The 23,534-nt window shown below is 48.8% G+C and overlaps 1 protein-coding gene across 2 annotated transcripts; it reads left to right on the plus strand.

The window, feature by feature from the left end:
• Positions 1-12: 12 nt before the first annotated feature.
• On the plus strand, positions 13-18,886 carry STK11IP (serine/threonine kinase 11 interacting protein). 2 transcript variants are annotated; one of them, XM_068138789.1, is made up of 24 exons: positions 13-243; positions 395-541; positions 2,568-2,642; positions 2,978-3,073; positions 4,018-4,125; positions 4,333-4,404; positions 5,335-5,464; positions 5,634-5,737; positions 6,359-6,448; positions 7,688-7,729; positions 8,204-8,371; positions 8,666-8,747; positions 8,829-9,191; positions 9,371-9,561; positions 10,233-10,343; positions 11,093-11,288; positions 12,719-13,207; positions 14,662-14,777; positions 14,969-15,066; positions 15,256-15,434; positions 15,659-15,743; positions 16,162-16,238; positions 17,379-17,605; positions 17,906-18,886. In XM_068138789.1, exons 1-24 carry the CDS (start codon positions 13-15, stop codon positions 18,044-18,046), a joined length of 3,618 nt encoding a protein of 1,205 aa, XP_067994890.1. In that variant the 3' UTR covers positions 18,047-18,886. The 2 variants fall into 2 exon arrangements, with proteins under 2 accessions (XP_067994890.1, XP_067994891.1); XM_068138790.1 differs by having other exon boundaries at positions 104-243; positions 339-541.
• Positions 18,887-23,534: the final 4,648 nt, after the last annotated feature.

Raw genomic sequence — 23,534 nt, forward strand, 5'->3', positions numbered from 1 at the left:
GGGGCGGGCTCCATGGCAACCGGATGTAAGCGGCGACGCTCTAGCTGTGTCGGCCGCCTCGCTGGTGCGGCGGAAGGGCGCGTCTCTGTGGAAACGCGGAAGTGCGAGAGACCGGCGGCAGCGGCGCGGGACGGGACGGGTTGTGCCGAGCCGGGCCGCGACCGCCTCCGCCTGGCGCTCGCCTGCAGATGGCGGCGGCGGAGACACTGGTGCGCGGCCTGGCGCGGCTTCTGCAGGACGCGGGTAAGTGTGGAGCCCGTTGGGCTTGGCCGGTGTGAAGGCCTCGGTGTGGGGGCAGCCGCGTTTACGATCCGTTCTGTCCTTTCGTTTCCCCGCAGGGGACCTCGTCTTGGACGGCTCCAGCACGCTGACGCTGCTCACCCCCACCCTGCAGCACCTCACGCAGGTCTTCGAACAGCACCTGGGCTTCCGCAACCAGAACCGAGGCTTCGTGGCCCTGCCCTCACACCCCGCCGAGACGGCCGCCATCCTCCAGGCACAATTCCTTTTCGACGTCCTGCAGAAGACTCACTCCTTGAAGGTCGGTATCTGCTGTGGCTGGGGATGTTAGGGGCCAGTACTGCAGGGCTGGCCAGTGGGGATGTGAGGCACAGCTGCCTGCTTCAGAGTGGCCTCCCCTAGTGCCCACTGATGCTGTCTTATGGGCCTGCTGCCTGGGTTGAGCAGTTCTCACAGGGCTGTTGCACAGGGTTGTAGTTCAGCATCATAGTGTGTAGGTACTCCATCTATAATCAGCCATACTACTCAGTGGAAAGCTTTTCAGAGTTAAAAGCCAGGTTCGCAGAGGTTAACGACATTCTGACCTTGGTAAGGTGTTGACATTGTTGGGAAGATGATTGTTTCCTGAAATGCTTGAGCAATTCCGGCAGTGTCTGGCAAGTGAACACAGCTGAGTGCTCCCTGAGTGGTGACTGATTTGCTGGAGGCAGCAGAGCCAGGGTATTTGGGCAGAGCAGTTAGATGTGTGCACCCACTGCTCTGAGACCTCCAGCTTATTATTTCTGAGTTTCACATGCTCCTGCCTGGGCAGTGGCAATGGTTGATTTGTGTGACAGTGTAGGATAGTGCTGGTAGTGTGTCCTCCTTCATTTTAAGAAGGCTGTAATAAAGATAAAAATATGTAGTCAGGGAATTTTTAAAGGGCTTTTTGGAAGGTGGCATGTGTTATGAGGCTCCACAGGATTATAGTCGGCAATGGGGCGCTGTTAGGAATCCCTGAAAGGGGGAAGGGCATTAGCAGCTGTTCTTAGGTTCCACAGTGGTGCTCAGGAGGTGTTGTGGCAAAGCACTAGGCCTTCAATGTCATTAAAAGTATTTTGTGTATGAGACAAAATACTGAACATTGCTGGGGGAAATTTGTGTCAGCGTGCTGAGGATGGAGATTGAAATGGGGCCCAGAGCCTCTGGAGAAACATGTGTCCCTTGGCAGGAGAGGTGGAGTCAGGAGCATGCTGTGACAAATGCTTGTGTTAACTAAAAAATGGGCTCTCTCTGTAACAAAGAAGGGGAAGCTACCCATTGAGGTGCAGTAACTGATTTGCTTGGAAAAACTAATAACATATATCAGCCTGATCAGATTCTTAAGACAGTGGAGAGAGAGGAGACAGGATATAGAGTGAGGATGGCACCTGAAATAAACTTTGCTAAAATAAATCGTCAGAGCCTCTCAGTGCAAGCCTCCCCGACAAATGGTCCTGTTCAACACACTGCATTAGTGCTGGCACACAGTGGGCAGTGATTCATCGCCATCAGGGCTGTAACTGTGGAAGTGGTAGTGGTGAGGCGGCCTTGGGCTGTCAGTTCTGCACTTGATGAGTCACTTCTGCGTGAAAGTCAATGTAGCTGGCAGAGATGATCTCTGCAGTGGTACTCTGGTGTCTTTGATGGAAGCATTAACTACTGCTTGACTCTGCCTTGAAATGCTGGTTCTGCACTGTCCACAGACAGCATACAGGACTTGGTTGAATAAGCTGCTCTGTGGTACATGCACACAGCCTCACAAACCTGTGGTGAAAGAGCCTGTGGCTGCACTACAGAATGCAAACAGGAGGTCTGCAAGTACCTCAGTCTAATGCTAAAAGTGTCCTGGAGACCAACTGTGTTTTCCATTGTATCTGATTTGCCTTATTTGGCCTGTTCTAGTGAAGTGCACATACACACCTCCCACCAGTGTGCTAGTTCAGCTCAGCTGCTCAATAAACACAGCTCCAGCAGTTAGACTTGTCTTTATACAGAAGATTTGTGCATGCTGGTTGATGAGGAATCCAGCTGTGAGACTTCCCTGTGAAGCCATGTGTGCAGGGGAGAAAAAAGCAGCATTATGATCTGGCAGACTGTGGTCTTGCACTAGCTAACATGTTTTTCTCTTTGACCTCTCATGTTATGGGGCCAGGAGACTGCTGATACTAGCGTCGGGGGAGAGCTTGTTAGTGAACACTTGGGCTGGAGGTGGAGGCCTGTCCAAGGGACTGTGGTCAGTGCATCAGGAGGGCAGTACTGCAGCACAGATTGAACCTGACATGAGACTTCTTTTCTGATTTCTCTAGCTAGTTCACGTGTCAAACTGTGCTTTGCAATCTGCTGTCAAGATCTTCCCTTTCAAGTCCCTCCGACATCTCGAAGTAAGTATAGGAGGCTGAACTGGCTTTGAGTTTTGCTGTTTGGCTTTTCCTGACTTAGCTTTGTGGTTGCAGAATGCCTCTTCTAAAAGATGTGTAGGCTTTTGTGACTTCCCTAGAAGGCCAAGTCTAAACTCCTGCAACACTAGCTTGGCGTAAAGCTTGGACGTAAGCAAAGGCTGGTGTTCTAACGAGGGAGAGTCCAGCAAGGAAATGAGAGATCCCTTGCAAAGACAGGCCTGGGATGGTAGCTTACAGTATAATTTTATATCATAATATTTTATTTACACTGTAATATTTTGATGTATGTTGTTCTTACTTTCTTATCACTGCTGCAGCTGAGGTCTGTCCCTCCACACTGCCTCCGAGGGCTGCGATTTGTTTATTCTCAGCTGGAATCTCTAACCTGTTGCAAATGTATCAGTACTCTGGAGGTGAGTGTCTCTACACAGCTTGTGGGGAAAATTGCAGGAGAGAGGGTGTCTTAATCCCACAGCCCTTCACACAAGGGAGATGTAGGAGAAAGTGTTAACCGTCCTGTCAGTCCTTGTTGTATATGGCTTTTTGTCCCTTTTCCATTCTGGGGTCCTACTCCTGACTCAAACTGTGTTGAAGTGTTCCCTGGCTGGCTATGTGAGTGCTCTGTAGTCTCCTTTTTAGCTGCTTGAGAATTCCTGGCTCCAGCCAATATTCACATGAATGAGGTCTGTCTGTTCTGTGTCTGGCTGTTTCCACATTCAAAGACAAGCACCTGATTGAGGTTAATTTCCTTAAATTAGATGTGGTTGTCACAGGGAGTGCTGTGCCCCAATGTCTTATCTGCAGTGGTGCCCAGTAGGTTTCTGAGACTTGAAACCAAGCTCCAGGCACAGAGAACTGAGTAGTGTGGGCTGTGCTAGCTGTGGGGCCCTGGGACTCTTTCTGTGGCACAGAAGCAGCTGCCTGCTTGGGAGCAGAAGCTGCTGATAGGGCATGCTTTGAGAACTTCTTTCATCTGCTAGAGCACAAGTTGTTTGTCCGGGGCATATGTGTCTTAGTTCTGCTTTGAAGGAGGTGTGAAAAAGCTTTTGTTAGCATGAATCACTGCTTAGTGTTCAGAGCCTACAAATTGTAACAGGTTAACTATTGCCACTTGAGCGTAGGAAGCAAAAGCATCTCCTCTTCCAGCATCTCCCCTTCTTTCTAAATATCTAGCCATGCAATTCTCACCACCTCCAAATACTTGAATTAGTGACATGAAAGTCATTGCTACTTTGGACAAGGCAGGGTTTGTAAGGCACAACATACCAGCCTCATTCTAGACGAGCTGTTCTATATCCATCTGCTGTTACTGTAACAGCTGATACTCACCCAGGAATGGCTCCTCACTTCTTCCTAGGAAATCATATCAGCATGTGGTGGAGATCTGAGCTGTGCTCTGCCGTGGTTGGAACTGCAGACTGTGAACTTCAGCTATAACTCAATCACTGCTTTGGATAACTCACTGGTGAGTGTGGCATCCTTCTCATGTGGCTAGGGGGAAGAGGGGTGATAATCACAGCCAGAAACTGGGCATTCCTTTACTGATGCTGCTAGCTCTGGGTGGGAAGGAGTGGGCAGCGTTCATTTTGCTGGCCTCTTCCAGCAGGACAGGGTTTCCATGCTGCAGTAGAGATATTTGTAGCACTCAATTTAGTATGTTTTTGTCCTTCAGCAATTACTGAATGCTCTGCGAGTCTTGGATTTGAGCCACAACAAGATCCAGGATTGTGAGCACTATTTAACAGTGAGTATCATGGGTGAGCATCAGCGTTTCCTTGTATGGTGAGGGCACTGCTAAAGTGCTGTAATTGTTGACCACGTGCTTGCTAGGTGAAGCATAGCAAAATAAGTTGAAGCTGTGGCCCAGCAGGCATGTGATTTAGAGCTATTCTCCTGTATGTGCAGCCCCTGTGCCACTGAGGCAGAGAAGGCAGTGTTCCTCACCTGCTCCAAGACAAGGTTAGCTGTGTGTACTGCTGTGTGTGTCCCTTGTCCCTCTGGTGTGGCTGTGAGATAACTACCCACAGTGCACACTGTGTACAGCCACACATGCAGTGCTCAGTGGTGGCCAAGACTTGGCTGTCTGTTTTGCAGTAGGTGGGAATTACGTATCCAGGCTTGGGGCTGCAGAGACTTGCTGCTTGTTTTTCTTGTTCTCAGAAACCTGCTGTTGGTTACTGTAGAAGGGTGGCAGTCCATCACAGTGGCATGTGCATCTCTGGGGAGTAGCAATAAAATCCATGCTCTGTGGGGCTGGATCCCCTTCTTTTAAGAGAAGCTGTGAAAGGTTTTCATTGGTGGAGAGTTGGTGGGGCTCACAATGTATCATTCCCCATCATTTTTGCAAAGGTAAGGAAGGGCTGCTTTTAGTAGTTCAGGCCTTTTGCTGAGGCAGTGGGTCCAGTCCCTTTCTGTGCTCCATTGAAGTTGATGAGGAAGGAGAAAGCTGCACCTAGCAAATTCTGTAAAGTGATTAGATCATGCTGAGCATCCCTGGACAAGCCACTCCAGATGTGAATGTCGAAGTCTTGCTATGGAAATAGTCTTAAGTCATTTGTTGGTTGACCTTGGCAGAATGAAAACTATGGCAAGGGCTAGTGCCCTGTCTTGAGTTCAGGGTCAGGCTTTGAGCTAAGATCTCCATTGATCCAGTGCTGCTCTTGTCTCTGAACAGACCCTTGCAGAACTAGAGTACCTCAATCTGGCTTATAACTTCCTGTCCAAGGTGCCAGACCTTGGCATCTTCGGCCGATCCAAGCTGGTGACTCTGATCCTGCGCAACAATGAGCTTGACAGCATTAATGGTAAGCCCACAAGAAAGGAGCATTTCTGAGTTCAAAGCCTTTGTCTCTTCCTTGAGGAGGAGCAGAACTTGAAATCTTGGGCATAGCTATTTTTACTAGAGTTCAGTTTTGGGGGAGACTAGGTGGGGAGATATATCTTCTAGCATGCTGATGGCTTCTCTGTTTGCAGGAGTTGAACAGCTAGTGAATCTGCAGCACCTAGATGTGGCCTATAACCTCCTGCTGGAACATGCCCAGTTGGCACCATTGTCCACTCTGCACCATTTAAAAAAAGTAAGCACAAAGCCTGGTGGATTGGTAGATTAGAGATGTCATGGTCAGAGGATGCAAAGTGGAGACTGTATGGTAAGAGATTTTTGAAAGATCAGTTCAGCACTTGAGCATTCAATTTTAATGCAGGAAGCTGATGAGGGGGCCTTAGAGAGACACCTGTATTTCAGCCTTCACCCTGCTCAAGCTAACCTTTTTTTTATGTACCCATCCCCATCTCCATTCTCCCCCTTTCTAATTTTAACACTGTCAGGTTCAGTAAAGATCCTCCCCTAATCCTGTTGTGGATTGTGTTTTCAAAGAAATCTAAGGGAGGATAGCTCCAGTCACTATAGTGCTTGTGAGGAAAGATAGCCTGCAAAGGATTCTTCTCTCAACACTTCTCAGAGTCAGTACTGGAAAAGCCCCTAATGATTTAGGGGGATGAGTAGGAAGTACTTTTAATTTTCTTCTCTATTTGCTGAACGAACTTCAGGACTCATTGGAAAAGCTTAGTCCTCTCCTGCCTTGATCACCATTCTGCTCCAAGAAAATTTCCTGAAGCAGAGAGAAAACCTGCAGGCAGATTAGGTTGAGCATTAAACTGTTGCTTGTAATAATAATTTCTCTGTTTTCCCTGCCTAGCTGCATTTAGAGGGAAACCCATTATGGTTCCATCAAAACCACCGATCTGCAACCCTTGTACATCTGTCCCCCAGGGCAGCCTCCTCCAATGTGAGTATTAACAATGTGCTTTCTGCCCTGGCTGTTAAGGGTGTGAGGTGTTCTGACACTCAGGGGCACGTGAGGGGAAAGAATTTCATAAACCTAAAAATTTATTCCAGTGGCATAACAGTGGTGATTGTTTTATGGTTTGGTAGTGTTTTGTTGGGTTTTTTTTTTCAGGTAGAGTAGTTTATCCTTAAATGTTTATCTGATGTGCTGGCTGGAGTGACCACAGTTGAACACTGATCTTGGGTTTGCAAGACCTCAGATCTTAACACATTTTCACTGTGCACTTAATCAGTTTTACTCAGTGATGGTCCCAAAACTTTACCCTGTTCCTGCTAGATGGTGGCTATGTAGCTGGTCTTTGCAAAGAAGGAGCTTGCTGTCTTTAGCCCACCTTGGCTAATTACATATTCCTTTGTCAGCTGTGGCCACCTCTCAATTTCTCCCCATCACTCTTCTCTCAGCTAGGTGTCATCTCTGGTGTACTCTGGAGGATCGGTGGCTCAGTTGGTAGCGCATAAGACCCTTAATGGGAAGGTCATGAGTTCAAGCCTGCAGAGTGTAGTAGTGATCTCCCTACTCTAGTCATGAGGTCTGTGGTGACAGGTTGGACTCGATGATCTTTGAGGTCCCTTCCAACCTTAGGAATACTGAATACTTGCGGGTGTTTAGGTCAATTCTAGGTAGTCTGATTTTAAATAAAGCAGCCAGCAAAGAGAGCAATTTAGCAAAGTAAACTTGCTTGCTAATGTTCAGAGGTGTTCCGGAGTGACTTACCCTTTATATTAGTGGCAAATGGCTGCATTCAATCTCTTCAAACTACAGCTTGGCACAAGCTTTCACTGATCTCATCTTACTGGAAGCTAGTTAGACTTGGACTAGAAGTAGGATACAATCTTTGAGGTGAAAGTGTGTACCTTTCAAAACAATTCATGCATCATTGTAGAATAATCTTTTTGTATCTCTTCCGCAGACTGTCTTGGATACATTTCTGGGAGTCATAAGTCTGTAAACAGGAAATCCACAATGTGCCCTTCTGGCCATATGTGCTATTAGGTCAGGTAGCTATAACTAAAGGAGTGATGGATAGGCAGGAACAGGGTTGTTTCTGGTAGTCTTTAGGGTTTTGTGCCAGGGATCCCAAGCCTAGGTTGGTTTGAACAGGAATAGGAGTCAGCAGATGTTGTCCTGAGTATATGCCAGCCAAATGTAATCTGACTGCAAATGGGTCTTTAATTACAGTTCCTCTTGGATGGAGAGCCACTCTCTTCCTCAGACCTAATGGTAAGAATAATTGTTCTTACTGGCTTTGGGAGAGGGAACTGTGGCAGGTTTTTGTGTTGTGATGTGTCCCATTACATCTGTATGGGCTGCTTTGACTCTTTGACACAGTTTATTTTGGCTCAGTCCATGCTTATTCCTAGCAATTGTTGGGCTTGGCCAGTGTAACTTACTCTCTCCTGTGTAGTCTTTCAGAACTTGGAGCCTGGCCTGTTTCCTCTTCAGGTGCTATCTGCCAGTTGACACTTTGATTACATGTCAGCAAAACAAACAGTTACCAGTTTACCATCTGCTGTTTTTAAGAAAGGCAGAGATTGACTTAAAGGGGAGTGGTCATGATAAACAATCCACTCAACCACCTCAACTGAGTTGGTAGAAGTTTGGGGGGAGGGGCAGGGAAGTTGTCAGCATGAGCTGTGGCTTGGTTACCTTATCTCCCATTTGCACTCAGCCTGCAGTGTTTTCTTTTGGCTTTAGCACCTTCCAAGACTTGTGCAAAGCGTGTCACAGTCCATCCACACTTCTACCTCAGAGAAGACTGCACTGGACCGCAGTGCTCTGGACAGTTCCTGTGCTGCAGACTTCAGTGACAGTCAGTCTCCAGCAGAGAATATGGCTGTCAGACTCCCTCGGAAGAAAAGCAAGGTTTGGGACTGAGATAGCTTCTTAACCATGTATCTGGGGTGTTGGGTGAAGGGGCTTCCTCAAAATGAAAGTTCCATGTAGTGGAGTGTGGTCTTGTACTGATGGTGTGGTAATGAGCCTCAATGCTGCCGTGTGTCAGGAAGGGGCTGGGCTTAGCTCAAGTCTTGGTATACTGTGACAAATGGTTCATGGTGTGCTTCTGCACTGTAACAGCTATGACCCCTTTAGCCTGTCATCAGATTCTGTTTTGTTTGTTCTGGTGCTTCCCAACTATTCTTACCCCGTTTATTCCAGGGAAAAGTCAAAGTGCGCAGAGCAAGTATTTCGGAGCCCAGCGACACAGAACATGAGCCCCAGGCTTTGCCTCTGTCTGCTGGTGAGGCTTCCCTTCTTCCTCAGTAGCAGAGTTGAACTGCCCAGTCATAGGAGTGCTCTGGCATGGCTCTTCTCTCTGCAGGCCTGGTTCTACAGCATCAGAAGGAGATGGAGCGCTTGGACAGCTTCAGAGATCGCTTTGGTGTTGACTGGCTACAGTACAAGAAACATCTGGAGGAGCAGGACCAAGTACCTGTCATCTGCCGTAGCCGTTCTGCAGATGAAATCACAGACAGACCTGCTGCAATGGACTTGCAGAGTGAGACTTCTGACCCAGACCAGGGAACACCACAGGTATCACAGAAAGAATCCTCTCCTCCTTTGAATGATACTATGAAGGAGGAAGAGCCAGAAGTACAGCTGGATGAGCCTGTAGAAGAACAGAGAGGAGAAGAGGAGGCAGATGAGCTAATGCTGGGGGAGAAAGAAGAGGAGAAGCCAGAAGGTAATCAGGTCCTTTCACTGCTGTGCTTGAAGGCTCAGGTGACAATAGAACAGATGGGTCAAGTGTGATATTTCTGAAGCTTTATCATGCTGCCCAGTACTGTGGAAATTCTAATGACTTGGCTCAAGCAGGCCTGAAGGCCTGCTGTTTGTACTGACCTGCACTGTCTTGTTTGGCAGTGGACCTTTGTCAGCCAGTGCTGGTAAGCCAAATAGAAGGGGAAGGGGACCCAGAGCCAGACTGGATCTTTCTGCGAGTCACAGCGAAGCATGTGGTTGAGGTGGAATTGAAGGCTGGCAGAGTCCTCCACAAGCTGGAGCTGAAATGCTTGCAGAAGGTGGAAACCTCTGAGATGAACTGGAAGAGGATGGTGAGTTATGCCGCTGTGTGAGCCTTTGGCATCTTACTCCCTGTGTGGGGCAGCATTCTGGCTTTGGACCTCTGTCATGTCTTTCCCTAGCTCCCGCAAAGCCTGACTGCATGGGCATCTTTTCCATCCAACGCATGCGTATCTGACAGCATCTGTATTGCTTAGAGAGCCTGTGGTAATACAGCAAAAGCCAGCACCAGTTCTGTTCCAGAGCTGGAGTTAAAGACAATGGCTGGCTTTGTTCCAGAGTGCAGGAATGGGAGACTCTTGAGGAGCCTAAATTGAGACCTCCTTCATATCCATTCTTCACTGGGACATCTCCCTGGCCTCGGATTGCACTTTCTCTTAGTGAAGCACTGAGCTCAGTTTGGTGTTTAGAAATCTACTGGTAGATCAACAGGTGGTTTTCCATTTGCTCTGTCTGCAGGCTGTAGCACTCCCAGCCCTGTCTTGCTTTTTGCAGTTTGGCAATCATTTTCCTCATGGCAGGATTTTAACACCCAGCGTGTGCATGGACATGTTCACAGGCTTCTCTGATTTCTCTATTTTCCCCAAAAACTTCAACTCTTTTTTTTTTCCCCTACCACTGTACCTCTTGAATGTTTTGTATCCAGCCTGCATACAGGATGCTGTGTCCTCCTTCTAGAACTGGTGTTTTCTGTCTCCTGCAGGACCTGGAGCGAGTTTTCCCTGTCCTCACGTTGCACTTCAGCTACATCCGCAAGGACCGGCAGAAGCGCAAATACGTGGTGCTTGACGACTGCCCGGAGCAGTGCCTGCAGGTAGGGCAGGCTGGAGGCCTGGGAAGCTGGGCAGTGTTACTGGAAGACACAGAATTCTTCCTGGAAGCATAGGGCCCCTGTTGTCCAAGCACCTGTGCATCTGCTGCCCTGCGCCTGGCTTGTTAGCTCAGGATTTATCCTGCTGCACAAATGACCTGTGGAGGGCCCTGTGAGCATGGCCATGGGCAGTGGAGCTGTTGGTCATAAAGGGTATTTCATGGGAAGAAAAGTTAGTATTGAGTTAGTGAACCTTACTCATTGTGCATGTGCAACCTAGTGTTTCCAGGGTGCTGAGTGTATGGTAGCCTCCACTTAGCCTGTGCATGGTGAGAGTCTCAGTGCTATGGTAGCTCTGGTCTGTGCAGCTGCTGTACTAGCTCTGGTCTCAAATCCAAGTATTTTTCTCAAGGTACTATCATTTAAGTATATTTAAACAAGTTGTAACAGAGAAGGCAGAAATAGATGAGACTTTTGAGACCAGAGTTCCAGAGAGAGACTGTCAGTATGTAGATACAAGGCACAGACCTGCAAAACCAGGTTCTTTTGGTCTTCTACAGTGAAGCTGTGCTTTGGGTAAGTCTTGCACATACTGGCTGTGGTATTCTTTTAGCCAAGTAATGGCCTGGGACCCCTTGCACTCTGAAATGCTGTAATGAGACACGTGAGACTTGATGATGTCAGAGGCTTGCTTTCATTTGGACATTTAGAGCTGCCTGCTAGCACTCTTTTCCCTGTGCCACTACTTCTAGTGTGTCCTTGAAGTGTTGTCCCCAGCTGTTGAAGAAAATCGTCGAAATCGAGACCAGGAAAAGGGATCCATGAGGCTCCAGTGCCTGAAATGCAAGCATGAGTTTTCACAGTCCCTGGTTCCCTGGCACAAAAGTTCTTATCCTTCAGAGGCTGAAGATGCCAGAAGCCTGGAAAGCCTAGCCACCTCAAATCAAGGTAGGATGTAGTGCCCAGAAAAAGGATGCTGGCTAATCCCAGGCAGACTGCCAAAATGGTAGTTGTGGTGTTCAGTATGGAACTTATAGGAGAGGGTGATGCCTTGGCTATACTGGAATTTAAACTTGTGAGATGTACTCCCACTTGGACTGGGAAGACCCTGCCTTGTTCACTAGAAGGAATAAATTGCCATTTTGAGGTTAAGCAAACAGCATTCCTGTTTTGGGTGGCCTGGGGTCTGAAAGAACACAGAGGTGCTGGGAATTGCAGATGGTCCACAGAAATCTGAAATCTAGGAGAGACATTAAAGGTCATGTAAGCTCTCATCCCATTCAAACTGTGGTCAGCTCTGCCAGAGAGACTAGTTTGTTCTAAAGGGCTTTTGCTAACAGAGGCTTCTGGAGAATCTTCTCCAGTATTTCAGGTAAAACCTTGGCTATCAGGCATCAGTAAAGCAACCAGAACCCTAACCTAAGTTTTCCTGACTGTGATCTTAAGCCCAATCTTGCTTCCCTTATGTGGAATGATTTACTCCTTTCTTTGTATTTGAGGTCCATTGTTTGACCCCTGCCACCAGTTCTGTCTTCTCTCCTCTAGACTAAATAAGCTCAACTCCCTAGATAATTTGCTTGACACTCATATCTTATACAATGCTATTGTTCCTGCTGGTCTCCTTTGTACTCCTTCCCATTTGTCCACATTTTTCTTTGGGTGTCTGAAACTAGATGTGGTTTTTCAGCTGAGACCTGGTGAGTGCTGAATAGGCATCTGCTGATTCCTGAGTTCTTCAAAGCTCAGTTTGTATTTGAAGTGGGAAGTGCCCAGCCTTAGCTTGGAAGATGCTGCCTGTTTGATGATGTATCCTGAGAGTGAAGTACTGTAGTGAGGGCAGAGATGCTGTCCTGGCTGCAGCACTAACTACCACCCTGGGACACTTTCACCCCTGCACCAGGGTAGTGGGAGTCCCAAGATCCAGCTGAGTCTGCTGTAGTCTGTTTGAAGCACCAGGAACTGGGTTCAGGAGGCATAAAGACAGCCAGAGGAGGGACATAGCATGCTGGTTAACTGGTCATGAGCATGCCTTCAAAGTCTATGTGAGCCCTTGTGGACACAAAGCAGAGGGAAGTCATGAGCCAAAGCCCTAATGTAGTTTCATGTGCAACTCCAGCACACACTGGTCACCCTAAATCTGAACAGAGCTGTTTCAGGTGGATATTAGCATTGATCAGGAATTTCTCATTGATTTAGAATGGGAGGTGTGTAGGATATGATTGTGAACAGAGTTGCTCAACAAGCTCCTCAAGTCAGACTAACTATTGTCTACTTTGAAAGGGGTGGTTTGTGGTTTGCAGAGGGAAAAAAAACAAACCCAGAACTAAAATCTTGTTGGGGGTGTTTTTTCTTTATCCATGACAAAAAATCTTCCACAGATGCTGCAGCACCTGGTGAGCCCATAGCCTGTCCCAGTTGTCACAGTGACCACGTGGTCATCCTGCCTTCAGAGGTGTACTCCAGCACACCTGTGGCTCCTGGCCCTGACAGCATGAGCGAAGATCTGTCAGACTCTGTCCTGGAAGAAGGCAGCCAGCAGGGGGGCCCAGAGGAAGCACCCTGTGAGAGTGGGAAGTTCTACATTGGCAGGGAAGACAGCTTGGAGATGGATACCAGCAACAGCACCAGGACCCCAGAACTGGGCGGTGACCACGATGGCAGCACTCTCTATGCCAGCTGCCACAGTTCAGATGGGGGCTGTGGGAAGAAGGAGCTGGACATGAAGAGCCAGTACTTGTCCCTCAGCCACGTAAACACCAATGGAGGCAGCTTGATGGGGAGCTACCATTACAGTATTTCTCGTGGGCCCACTCATTCCCAGCTCTCTTTGAACTCGGAGTCTGAGGAAATGTGGAATCTCAGTCCCTGTGAGTATGCAGGAGCTGTGCAGTTTAGCAGTGTGCACAGCTTGGTGCTGGGCTTTATCACTGGTGCTTACAGAGTGCATTGCTTCCTGTTTAATGGAGAAGGGGGGGGTCATCAAGTATGATTGTAGTGAGCAGAGTTCTTCATTCCCTTCTTTGTTCAATCCTCATGTCTGAAGACTGGAAAAACTGAGTCAGCTCCTCATCCCTGGTATTACTCAGGCCTGAGTAAAAGGGTTTTGTTCTGGAGCTGCACTGCTCAGTTACAGACACCCCGGTTCCTGTGGCAGCAGTGAGCTGCCAGCTGGAGCGTTACCTTTGGAGAGCAGTGTGCACAGCTTCTCTGTCTTTATTGTCTGGCTTCAGTGCAGTGTGAGACTGCTGTGTTTGTAGGAGTCTCTGGTTAGCAAATCCATAGCTACATGTGTTTTCCTCAGTGATCTTTGTGAACTTCAGATGGCAAAGTCTGTCCAAAAGAAAGGATTGTATGCTGGCTGTGATGACTGTTGTGCAAGACAGCAGTTACTAGGAGGTCCACAAATGGTTTTTGTGAAGGCTCCTGGACTTTTGATGTAGCAGACATCAAAAGTTGCTTGGGCTGTTGCTGTTACTTGGGCATCAGCTTATGATTTACAGAATAACTGAAGTTGGAAGGGAGCTATGGAGATTATCTGGTGCAGCCCATCAAGTGACCATTGCAATTGCAGCCTAGTCCTGATTTGCAGACCTTTCAGCTTCTGAGTCTGTAGAGATCTCCCCCAGACTTCTAAGACTGCTGCACCTCTAAAGAGGCGTTGGAGTAGAACCAGTGTTTAGGATTTCTGTGTTCAGTCTTACACACTTGAAGTGTGAGAAATAAAACTGCCAAATTGCAAGGTCTCAAGTTAAAACTGAGCCCATGAAATGGCTTCTGCTGAGAAGTTGGTCAGTGTAGTGTTTTTGGTAGAGAACAGCCTGTGCTGGGAAATGTGTACTCTTGGGCAGTATAGTGTATAAATTATTTGTCATACAATTGCATGACAAACCTAATTATGTTCTTAAACAATTTTATTGGTGTCTTCCTCAGTCCCCTTTAGTGTCACCACAGTTGAGGTCAGAGTTTATATTGCTGACCTGAGCTGAAATGAGAAATGTCTTTCTGGCTTTGTGATAAAGAATTGCTTCCCTGCCAAAATGGGCAACAAAACAGAGTCCTCCTGTGATTAAACATCTATGCATAGCTTAAAGATGGGCTAGGCCAAAGTGTTACATATCTGAAAAGCAAATGTTGAGTGTGATGAAGTCCCTTGTCTCCATATTGAGATCTGTGGCCTGGAAAGCCCTAGCGTTAGCCCTTTGTCTTGAGGAGAGACTTGATGGAAGCAACTGTGCAGAGAGGGTGATACTGCTGCCATGGAATGCTTGGGCAGCACGTGGCTGGTGGACAAACTGTCAGTCCTACCCTTTGCTCTCCTCAGCTGTGAACAGCATCCTGAACACAAGGGACTTTCGTTCTGTGGATCATCGACTGAAGCTGTACCTAGATATGGAGGTTTTTGAAGAGAACACTGAGGAGTTCCAGTTCTTCCTCAAGGTGAGCTCCTGTAGGACCACTTCTACAGCTCCTTGGCTGTCCTTATTGCCACCCTGCAAGTTCTACAGTAGGGTGGCATCCCAGAGACTGGGGGATGTGAAGGGAGATGAAGAGTGTTTGAGTTAGTCCTTTCCATGAGTAGGCTGGCAAGGGGCAGGCCAGTACTATAACCTACCCTCTCTGTGCTCTAGGTGGTCATGGTGAAGTTTGGCCGACAGGAAGAGTTCCTCTCAATTCTAGTTGCCTCTGATCTCAAGATTTATGTGCTGGAAGTCACTGGAGCTATCAGGTGAGGAGAATGGTGTCAAGTGAGATCCTGCAGCAAGGCTGAGTGCTGGATAGTGCCCACCTGGGCTAGCCTTACCCTGGAGGTGTGGTGACATGCAAAGGCTCATGGGGCAAACCTCTCTGCTGCAATCTGATGTGGGAAAGGAGATGGGGCAGTCTGCTGCAGCTGAGGGCTGTGCTCTGTGATTAGGGGACAACCTGCAGACTGGCTGAAGAAGAATGACTCTTACTACGTGTCTGATATTTCCCATCTGGAAGTGGGACTCTGCCACCAGAGCTTGCGAATGGAGTTTGAGAACCCAAAAGCCTCCTACATTCTGCTGATCCGGAACCAAAGCTGCTGTGACCAGTTCCTGCAGGCCTTAACATGTAAGAGTAGAGCTGTAGTGGGCCTGGGGTGGGATCAGGGAGAGTGACCAGGAGAGCTGTAACTGGATGTATGTTGGAAAGTTACTCTTGCCAGAGAAAAAGTCGGGGGAGAACCCCAGCTGGCATAACTTCCAGTGCGACACTGTAGGCTAGAAAACTACCCTGAGCTGTTATGTACTGCCCTTAGGCTTGGAATAAATGACATCTACATTTTCCCTTTATAGGCCTCATGCAAGAACTACCTGCTAAGCACAGGAGTAAGGTGAAGGAAATCCCCACTGTGGAAATGAATCCACAACATCAGCTATGGTAAGAACATGCTCTGAGACATTGAGAGTTTTGGACAGAAGAGGATGTCTGCTTGTCCAGCAGTGCCTGGGGAGCAAAGTGCTCAAAATAAGGCAGCACAGGAGGGGACACTGGTGAAGTAGCAGCCAGGCCTACCTTACAGGCTTAAGGCAGCTAGCTCAGGTGTCTGCTGCACAGGGGATCAGCTAGGCAGGGCAACTCCAGCTCTCTTGGAGGAGCCTGAGCAGAATATAATAGAGGAAGGAAAATGGGGCTGGCAAGGTGGCAGGCGGAGTGTTAGGAGAAGAGGAATTTTGCAACATCAGGAGGAGAGGGGTCCCTCACTTTTCCAAGAGGACAGTGAACAGTATCTAGGTCACAGCAAACCTGGACTGGAAACAGTTCTTCCTTCATCAGGCCACTGTTACATCTCTTCCAGGCCTCTGCTGGACTCCAAGACTACAGATTCTGCAGATGACACTTGCTTCTTCTACCTGCTGGCCTACCTGATCCAAGGTACAGGAGATCTCAGTGGCCAGGTGTCCCACACCTTGTGCTGTTCACTTGTATTTTTATTGAGCAGTCTGTGTGTAAAGAGCCAGGCCATTGGTCAAGCAGTGACCAGGGGCATGGGTGAGGGCCAGATGTGCTAAACATGGGATTTGAGCCTTCAGTAAACAATTCCAACATGAACAAAACAATCATGTTGTGCTGAATTTGTTACTGGTTTTGCACCCTTGTTCACCATTGGCCACTGGGGAGGTATGAGAGAATGAGAATCTGAAGGAATGTGCAGGAAACTGGTCTCTAATCTTTGTGTATTGCTCTCCTCAAACTGAAAAAAAAATAGTCTGTGGGAGAAAGAGCTTAAAGTACAGTTTTATTACCCTGCTATTTTCTAGATTATATGGTGTCCAAAAGTGAACACAGTTCCAGCTGAGGCCTCATTGCCAAGTTAGACAAGACTAATTAAACATCCCATTTTCGATTCTCCTGTTAGTTTCCAAGAGTGAGCTGGGATGAGAAAGGCAATGTCTTGCAGTAGCAGCTTGTGACACCCTGTGACCTCAGTTAGTTCTGCTGGTGATTCCCTATTGCTCTGCTTCTGACTTATGCCCAAGTTCTGATGCTTTTCATTTACATCCACTGAAATAATCTGGATGATATTTGTGCTCCCTACAGTTTATCAAAACTGCTTTGCTGCCTGCCATACTTATGACCTATCCCAACTTGGTATTTAGACTTTGTGTGTGCTCTCTGTTCCAACCATAAGATAGCTGCAGCTAGATGGATTCAGGCCCAGAAAGGCAACCTTTTAGCTGGAGCTGCTGGCTTTTAACTAAGGAGTAGTGAAGTGTTGTTTGATGGGTCAAAGGATTCAAGGGTCTCCTCCTGCCTCTCATGAGGGCACAGGCTGGACAAGGCTTGCAAGGCAGTGTTTTTCCTTGGCATGCTTCTGCCATGAGCTTGGACAAGCTGGTCAAGCCCAGCCACATTTAGCTGTCCCTCCTCTTCAGCCAGGAAGCTGATTAAGGCTATTCACCCAGTTACTGTCGCTGGGAAGGATTTCCCTAGGGGAGGAATGGAAAGCAAAGCTGGCTTCTGCGGTGACTCAGGCTCTCGCAGAGCCTCTCCTATTCCCTCATATCCTTTTAGGGACATCTGCCTTCCCTGTGACCCTGCTGAGCACCCGCACCATGCTGTTTCTGCTGGAGGAGAATCACCAGTGGCAGGTGCAGCCCTCCTCACATGAATACAGTGAGGCAGAAATGCCTCCTAGTAGCACCATCCAGTTGAAAGAGAAGCAGCCGATCAGCAGTATTAGCAGTGTCATAACCTATCGCCTCTGTCCCTGTGACATCAAGTTGATGCTTTATGATGAGGTAAGCAGGAGGTGGTTGTGGGTCACGCAAGATGCTGGGAGTGGATTGTGCTCAGATCCTCTTGTTGCCAAGTGTCTTGAGGCTGCCATCTCCCACCCTAACCTAAAGGCTTGCACCACACAGGCAGGGGAGCACAGTGAATTGCCACTGTACAGAAGTCATGCAGGGACACTTCCACAGCCGGTAGTAGAGGGAGGAGGATGTCACTTAAGAACTGAGAGGAGCTAACAGCTCAAGGCTGATCAGGATCTTTCAGGTTAGGCCCTGCTCATTCACTTTGTTCTCTTTCTTCTCTCTAAGGTGCTGAAGGTGGAGAGCACTTGGCACATCCGCACAGAGTGCCCCGAGCTCCTGGTAGAGCTGGTGGAGTGGATCCGTGGGCCCTGGGAGGAGATGTTCTCCATCGAGCTACGGAAGGCTGTGTGCGAAGGACTGGAGTGAGCTTGCTGGCTGTAGGCAGGCAGGACAGGGAGTCCAGTGCTGCTGTGTTGACAATGGTGTACAAGTGTCTCCCACTCCCATCTGACGTTGCTGTCCTGTGGCCTCTGCTTTCTACTCTGTTTTTGCCCCTGACCCTTTGGTGAAGGAGGAGGGAAGCACACAGTTGTCAAGACTGCACAGTCACTTGTTTGCACTGGGCTGGCCCTGGAAGGAGGAGGTGGAGGGTGTTTCCTGTTATGCTGCATAAGCTACACAAGAGTTTTAACTTGGCAGTATCTGCTGGTCTCCTTCAGGATCACATGGAGTGTCACTGAAGGAAGAGGGGAGCCAGGCCAGAGCATATTCAGCAGAGCATGCAGTGGTACTAGACAAACAGCAGGCCAGAGGCAGTTGGGTGCTGTGGTCTTTCTAACAGGTGTGTTTGCTGCCTTCCAAGCTGTTTCAGAACAGCTTCCATTATCTGCTGATGTCTCTTGGCTTTTTTCCCCTTTTCCTCCCCCTCCCTCGTGTCCATGGCTTTCCTAAAGCTGCCTGCTTCACACAGGAGCCTGATTGCACAAGGAGTTAGGTCATGTTGTACTAGCAAGCCCACAGAGAGTCCTTACCTGCCTGCCTGGCAGGATATGGCTCCGTCTGCTGCTGTAGTCTTTCACTGTCACGGGAGGGAGGAGCTGGGAGGCTCTTAGCACGGAAACGTGTTGCTCATCGCTTAGGGGTCAGGACCCTGGTGGGCACTGGCAGGTAAAAAGCTTAGGCTTTTCTGAGCAGTCCAAAAGCAAGAGTCTATTTTAACATGAGTTTTACTATTTTCTATTGTAATAAAAGCTTATATTTATTGAATTGCCACGTTTTCCTTGTTTCATCTTGCACTGCTGTGTTTCTGTAAGGTCTCCTGTACTAGCTTTGCAGCAGTTTCAAGGGCTCCTCAACATCTCGCAGAGTTCCAGTCGTTCTCTCACTCCTGTTCAGGGTGGGTGCTGATGGTTTGCTAGAGTCATCTTCTCTACCTGCCTGGCTCCCAGGCAGCAACCAAGGAACAAGGCCCAGACAGGATTAGGCTTGACAGCAGGTGCTGGTTGTGGTGTTCTCCTGTGACAATTGCCCTCAGGTGAGCACCCTGTGGGCTTCCAGCCACAGCAAGTTGCTTACTGGCTGTTGATATACTCAGAGGCATACATCTGAAGGGAGCTGCTGATGCTGTGGAGGTGGGAGTACCTGCCATCAGGTCCTTCCCTGTATCAGGCTTTACCTTGTTTCAACCTCTCCTGCACAGTTACATGCAGCTTAAAAACCACTGCCGCTTGACCTGGGCTTGTTGTGTCACAGGATCTTTGCACCCTGCCCAGTGAAGAGCAAGTGGAGATACCATGTGTGGTGCTTCGGTGTAGCTGAAGCTCCTCATGGGGGTGAGCAGAAATGGGCCTGTTACATTAAGGTGCTGTCAGGTGGGCTCTGATAGCCCAAACAGGGACCTTTTACTGATGTCTGCTTTCCCCAAAGTAATCTCTCTCTCTTGCCATGAATGCTCAACTCACAGTTCCATGGCAAGTTTTCCCCCAGCTGAATCCTTAGTGACAAAACCTCTGTTTTACATCAAGGTGATCCTGTTTTCTTTAAAGACAGGTGTTTGTCATTTGGTGGCCTGATGCTCGTTTTCTTTGGACACCAAGTACAGCAGTTCTTTGCAGCAGTCTCTATGACATAGAGACATTGCACATGCCCAGAGCTGGTGTCTCTGGCATCAGGTTTTTATCACCTAGGACACAGGATGCCATACAAATGACTGGGTCCCACAGCATCCTGCTGCTTCAGTCTCACCTGGATGGGTAAGATAAAAGTTTCCTTCCCTGCTCAAATGCAGCTCTGCCATCCCCACAGTTCTAGGAGTGTGCAAAATTCAGTTTCCATACTTTGTAGTGGTCTGGAGGCAGATGCTTTCTTGGAATTGCTGCACTCTTAAACTTCCTCCTGTCACTTCCAGACGCAGTTGAGCTCCTGAAGGCCTGCACTGGCCGATATTTTTATCTAGCCTTCTATAGACTTGATTGATGAGATCTGTGCTGTCTTGAGGCAAATGTCACAACACATTCCACTTTCTCCCATCTTCCTAAATGGGCATATGGCTGCTGCTTGCTGTTTCTTTGGAGTGATCTGAGTGCAAGCAGGAATGAGCTCAGTGGAAGTGCTGCCAGCGCCTACCACTTTGTCCAGGGAAAGGAGTCTGAGAGAGCTGAGACAGTAAAGACCAGTAAGGGTTTTATGTCTTCATCTTGCCACATGAGGAGCTTGTCTAAGTTCTGTCTTCATCTTGCTATTGCCGTGTTTTTCACAAAGGGCAAGTGTCAAAACTGGACTTATTAGACCAGATCATTGATGTCTCTTCTGCATAAGCTGATCCCTTGAGAAAACCCGTCCCTGGAGCTTTCTTTTTCCATCTTACCCAAGCCGCACCTTTGTTCTTCCTCATCTGTCGCTGGATATGTGATGAGGGGATTGTCAAAACCAGAGGTTTCAGCGCTGTGCTTGTCCATAGCTCTTCCCACTATTTTTTTACTGCATAATTGACTGTTCATTTGCAGGTTTGTGCCCTCAGCTCAGAATTAGGCTTTTGGCCCTGTGAACAGCTCCCTGCTCTTCTGTGTTCCCTCAGCTACTGATGGGGAAGCTCACATGCTCTGCCACAACCTGTATCCTGCCTCTTCATGAAATGCTTTGTTTTCCCTTTGGGTTTTGATCTGGTTGTGGCCAGATTAACCCCTTTGTGGTTAATTTGTAATCGTGAACGCTTTGCTGTGGTGCTCCTCATACTAGGCATAGTGATAGAATTAGCTGGCCTCATTGCATCAGCTGGGCGTGTGCAAGAGCTTCCGTGGCATGCTCCTCCACTCCAGCCCTGCCGGCAGCCCTAGTATTGCACAGCAGACTGAGGGCTGTGCAGGAACAGGGGCTATGTAGGAGGGCTAAGGTTTGCAGAAAAGTGTCATGTATGTTCAATTGCAGATGTCTTCTGTGCATGCAATCCTGCAATCCCCAAGCTGTGCTCTTAGAAACTTTCCCCTTCTTTGCCCTTTTCTCTTCAGGACACAGCTGGCTCCAGCACTCAGCTGCTAGGACAGAACAAGCCTGGTTTGAATCTCTGCATTCCCCCGCCTATATTTCCCTGAAGCAGGCTTTTCTCAAGGTATATGTAGCTAGAATACCCAGGCATGGAATGGCTTCAGGGCTCCAGAGACAGGCTACAGGCAGTGGTGGGCTCAGGCTGGCCATTGTGAGAAGCCTGGAGCTACCACCACTTTTCCACAGGCACATACCAGCCCTGCCTTACTTCATTCAACTTGTCAATGAAGATGATGCCTCAGTCGTGGGTCTGGCTATTTCAGTGCTTCCTACTTTTTGTCTCTGACCTCTAAAGCAGTACTGCCTTGAGCATACATAGCCTGTGGGTTGGCTGTCAGCCCCCTTGCACTCTGTCAAACAAATCCTTGTTTCTAATCAAACTGGGTGACTAGAGGGACTGGTCATTTACTTCCAGCAGAATATCCCTGCTGGCCCCATCTCCAGAAGACCAGAGATGTAGCAACAAAGGGCATATGTTCCCTGCAGTTTGTGGACCTGCCTGGCCAGCTTCATCTCTCCTGTAGGTGTCAACACTTCTTTCCCAGCTTACAAAGCAATGGCCTGGGGCCATGTGAAACCCTTTCCTGGGGGCCAAGCTCCAGCTTAGCTATTAGAGAAAGAGCAGACCGCAAAGTTTGGGTTTGCATGCTATATGCGGTACCAGGGTGCCAGCAGAAGTCAGCACCCAGGAACTGGGAAGGAGACTCTAGCAGTAGGGACGTGGGCAAGGGGACTATGCTACGTACTCCCCACTGCACTTCCTACTCAAGGAGGGAAAGGAAAGGGAAAGAAACTTCATTTTGAAGCCATCTTAGCCTTCTTAGCCTGTGTTATAGCAGAGGGTCATTGCCCTTTGTGCTCCTGCGACGAAGCGTGCTTTGCCTCTTATCAGAACGTTATTAAGCTAGTTGTGGAACTGTCCCTAATAGAGCTGTGTGCTCCCTGTCACTGTACCAGATGAGTTGTTTAATCTGGGAAGAGAGTGTTTGCTGCTGGGGACATGCACTGCCTGTGTCCCTGCTCAGGGAGAATGAAGTTGGCTTGATCGCTTCTTGCTCATCCCTTCCTCACCCTGCTGCCAAGTGCCAGCCGGGCAGGGTCCATGCTGCCCCACAGCAAACATGCCTAGGGTGCCTGGCTTTTTAATCTGCTGTGCTACAACCCATCCCAGCCCTGGAAGAGGCAGGCATAGGGCCCAGACCATCTTGCCCTATTGATCAGAGCAGGAACAGGCTGATATCAAGAGCCAGGTTGGGTCCTGTGCTTTCCCTGACACCTTGTGTCTGGTAGCCAAGGCAGGGTCTGGTGATGGAGTCCCAGAGGGAGCCTCCATCGTGGCACTGTGGCTGAGCAGTGACCAAGGAGGGGCTGCTTGTGGGAGCTCTTACCATGTCCTGTCCCTCCTGAGTGGTAGTGTTTGTCCCAGAAGTGGATGTTCTCCTTATTCCTGCCCTTAAGAGTCCCCTTCAGCCATACCTCCTTAATCACCAGCTCCCTTCACTCTTGCTGGGCTGTGCAGCCACCCTGCCATGCTCCACACAATTGCTCCAGCTCTGGACTCTGCACCACAGGCTCAGTGTTTTGGGGCTGATCCTGGGTTTTGTGGTTGGTGACAGTGCTCCTGTTTCCTCTGCAAAGTTTGTCTCCAAGCCAGACCCTGTAAGGCTGCTGGTCTTGCACATCCTTCCTGCCTTGAATAGGACCAGGCTCTGTCAGCCTCAGCTGATGTGGGAAGGAGTAAGGGTGGGCACCACCCTTCACCCACCACCTTCCTTTCCCAGCTGCTGTGGGTTTGTCCTCTGCCCTAGGCTGGAAGAGTGATGTCTCTGCAGGCACGTTGGTGTCACAAGCTCAAGATGAAGGTAGAGTTCATAGTACACAAGGCACTGTCAGAAACAGGAGGGATGTGACACCAGTGGCCAGGTGCTGACAAGCTCAGTAATGGCTGTGCATGGGTTTATTTGACACCAGCCTCTGGGGCTGGTCTCCTGAGGCATGATCTGAGATGTGCTCTGCTAAAATGCTGCTGCTGCAGCACCCGTACCTGCCCCTGGCCCAACAAATGGCTTTGTTCTCAGTGCAGTGGCCTCTGTAGTGAATCAGTGAGTCATGCTCTCCACTTCAACATGAAGCTGATATGGGGGTTTGTTCTTAACGTGCTGAGGACCAAAGTCAAAGGATCACATCTGTTCCTTACCCCTGGCAAACTGCTCAGCTACCTGGGGGTGAAGCCAAGCTGGAAGCAAGACCTAGAAGTGCTTGAAAACCAGTGGTGACTGTGAGGAAAGAAACCCCTAAGCTGCTTTTTAACCACCTGGCAAGAACACAAGATTCCACTTTGTGTGCTGCTTGCCCTCCCATGCAGGCCCTT

The sequence above is a fragment of the Melanerpes formicivorus genome, unplaced genomic scaffold (genome assembly GCF_026170545.1).
Source record: "Melanerpes formicivorus ecotype bairdi unplaced genomic scaffold, bMelFor1.0.p_v2 SCAF_5, whole genome shotgun sequence".
NCBI classification, from domain to species: domain Eukaryota; kingdom Metazoa; phylum Chordata; class Aves; order Piciformes; family Picidae; genus Melanerpes; species Melanerpes formicivorus.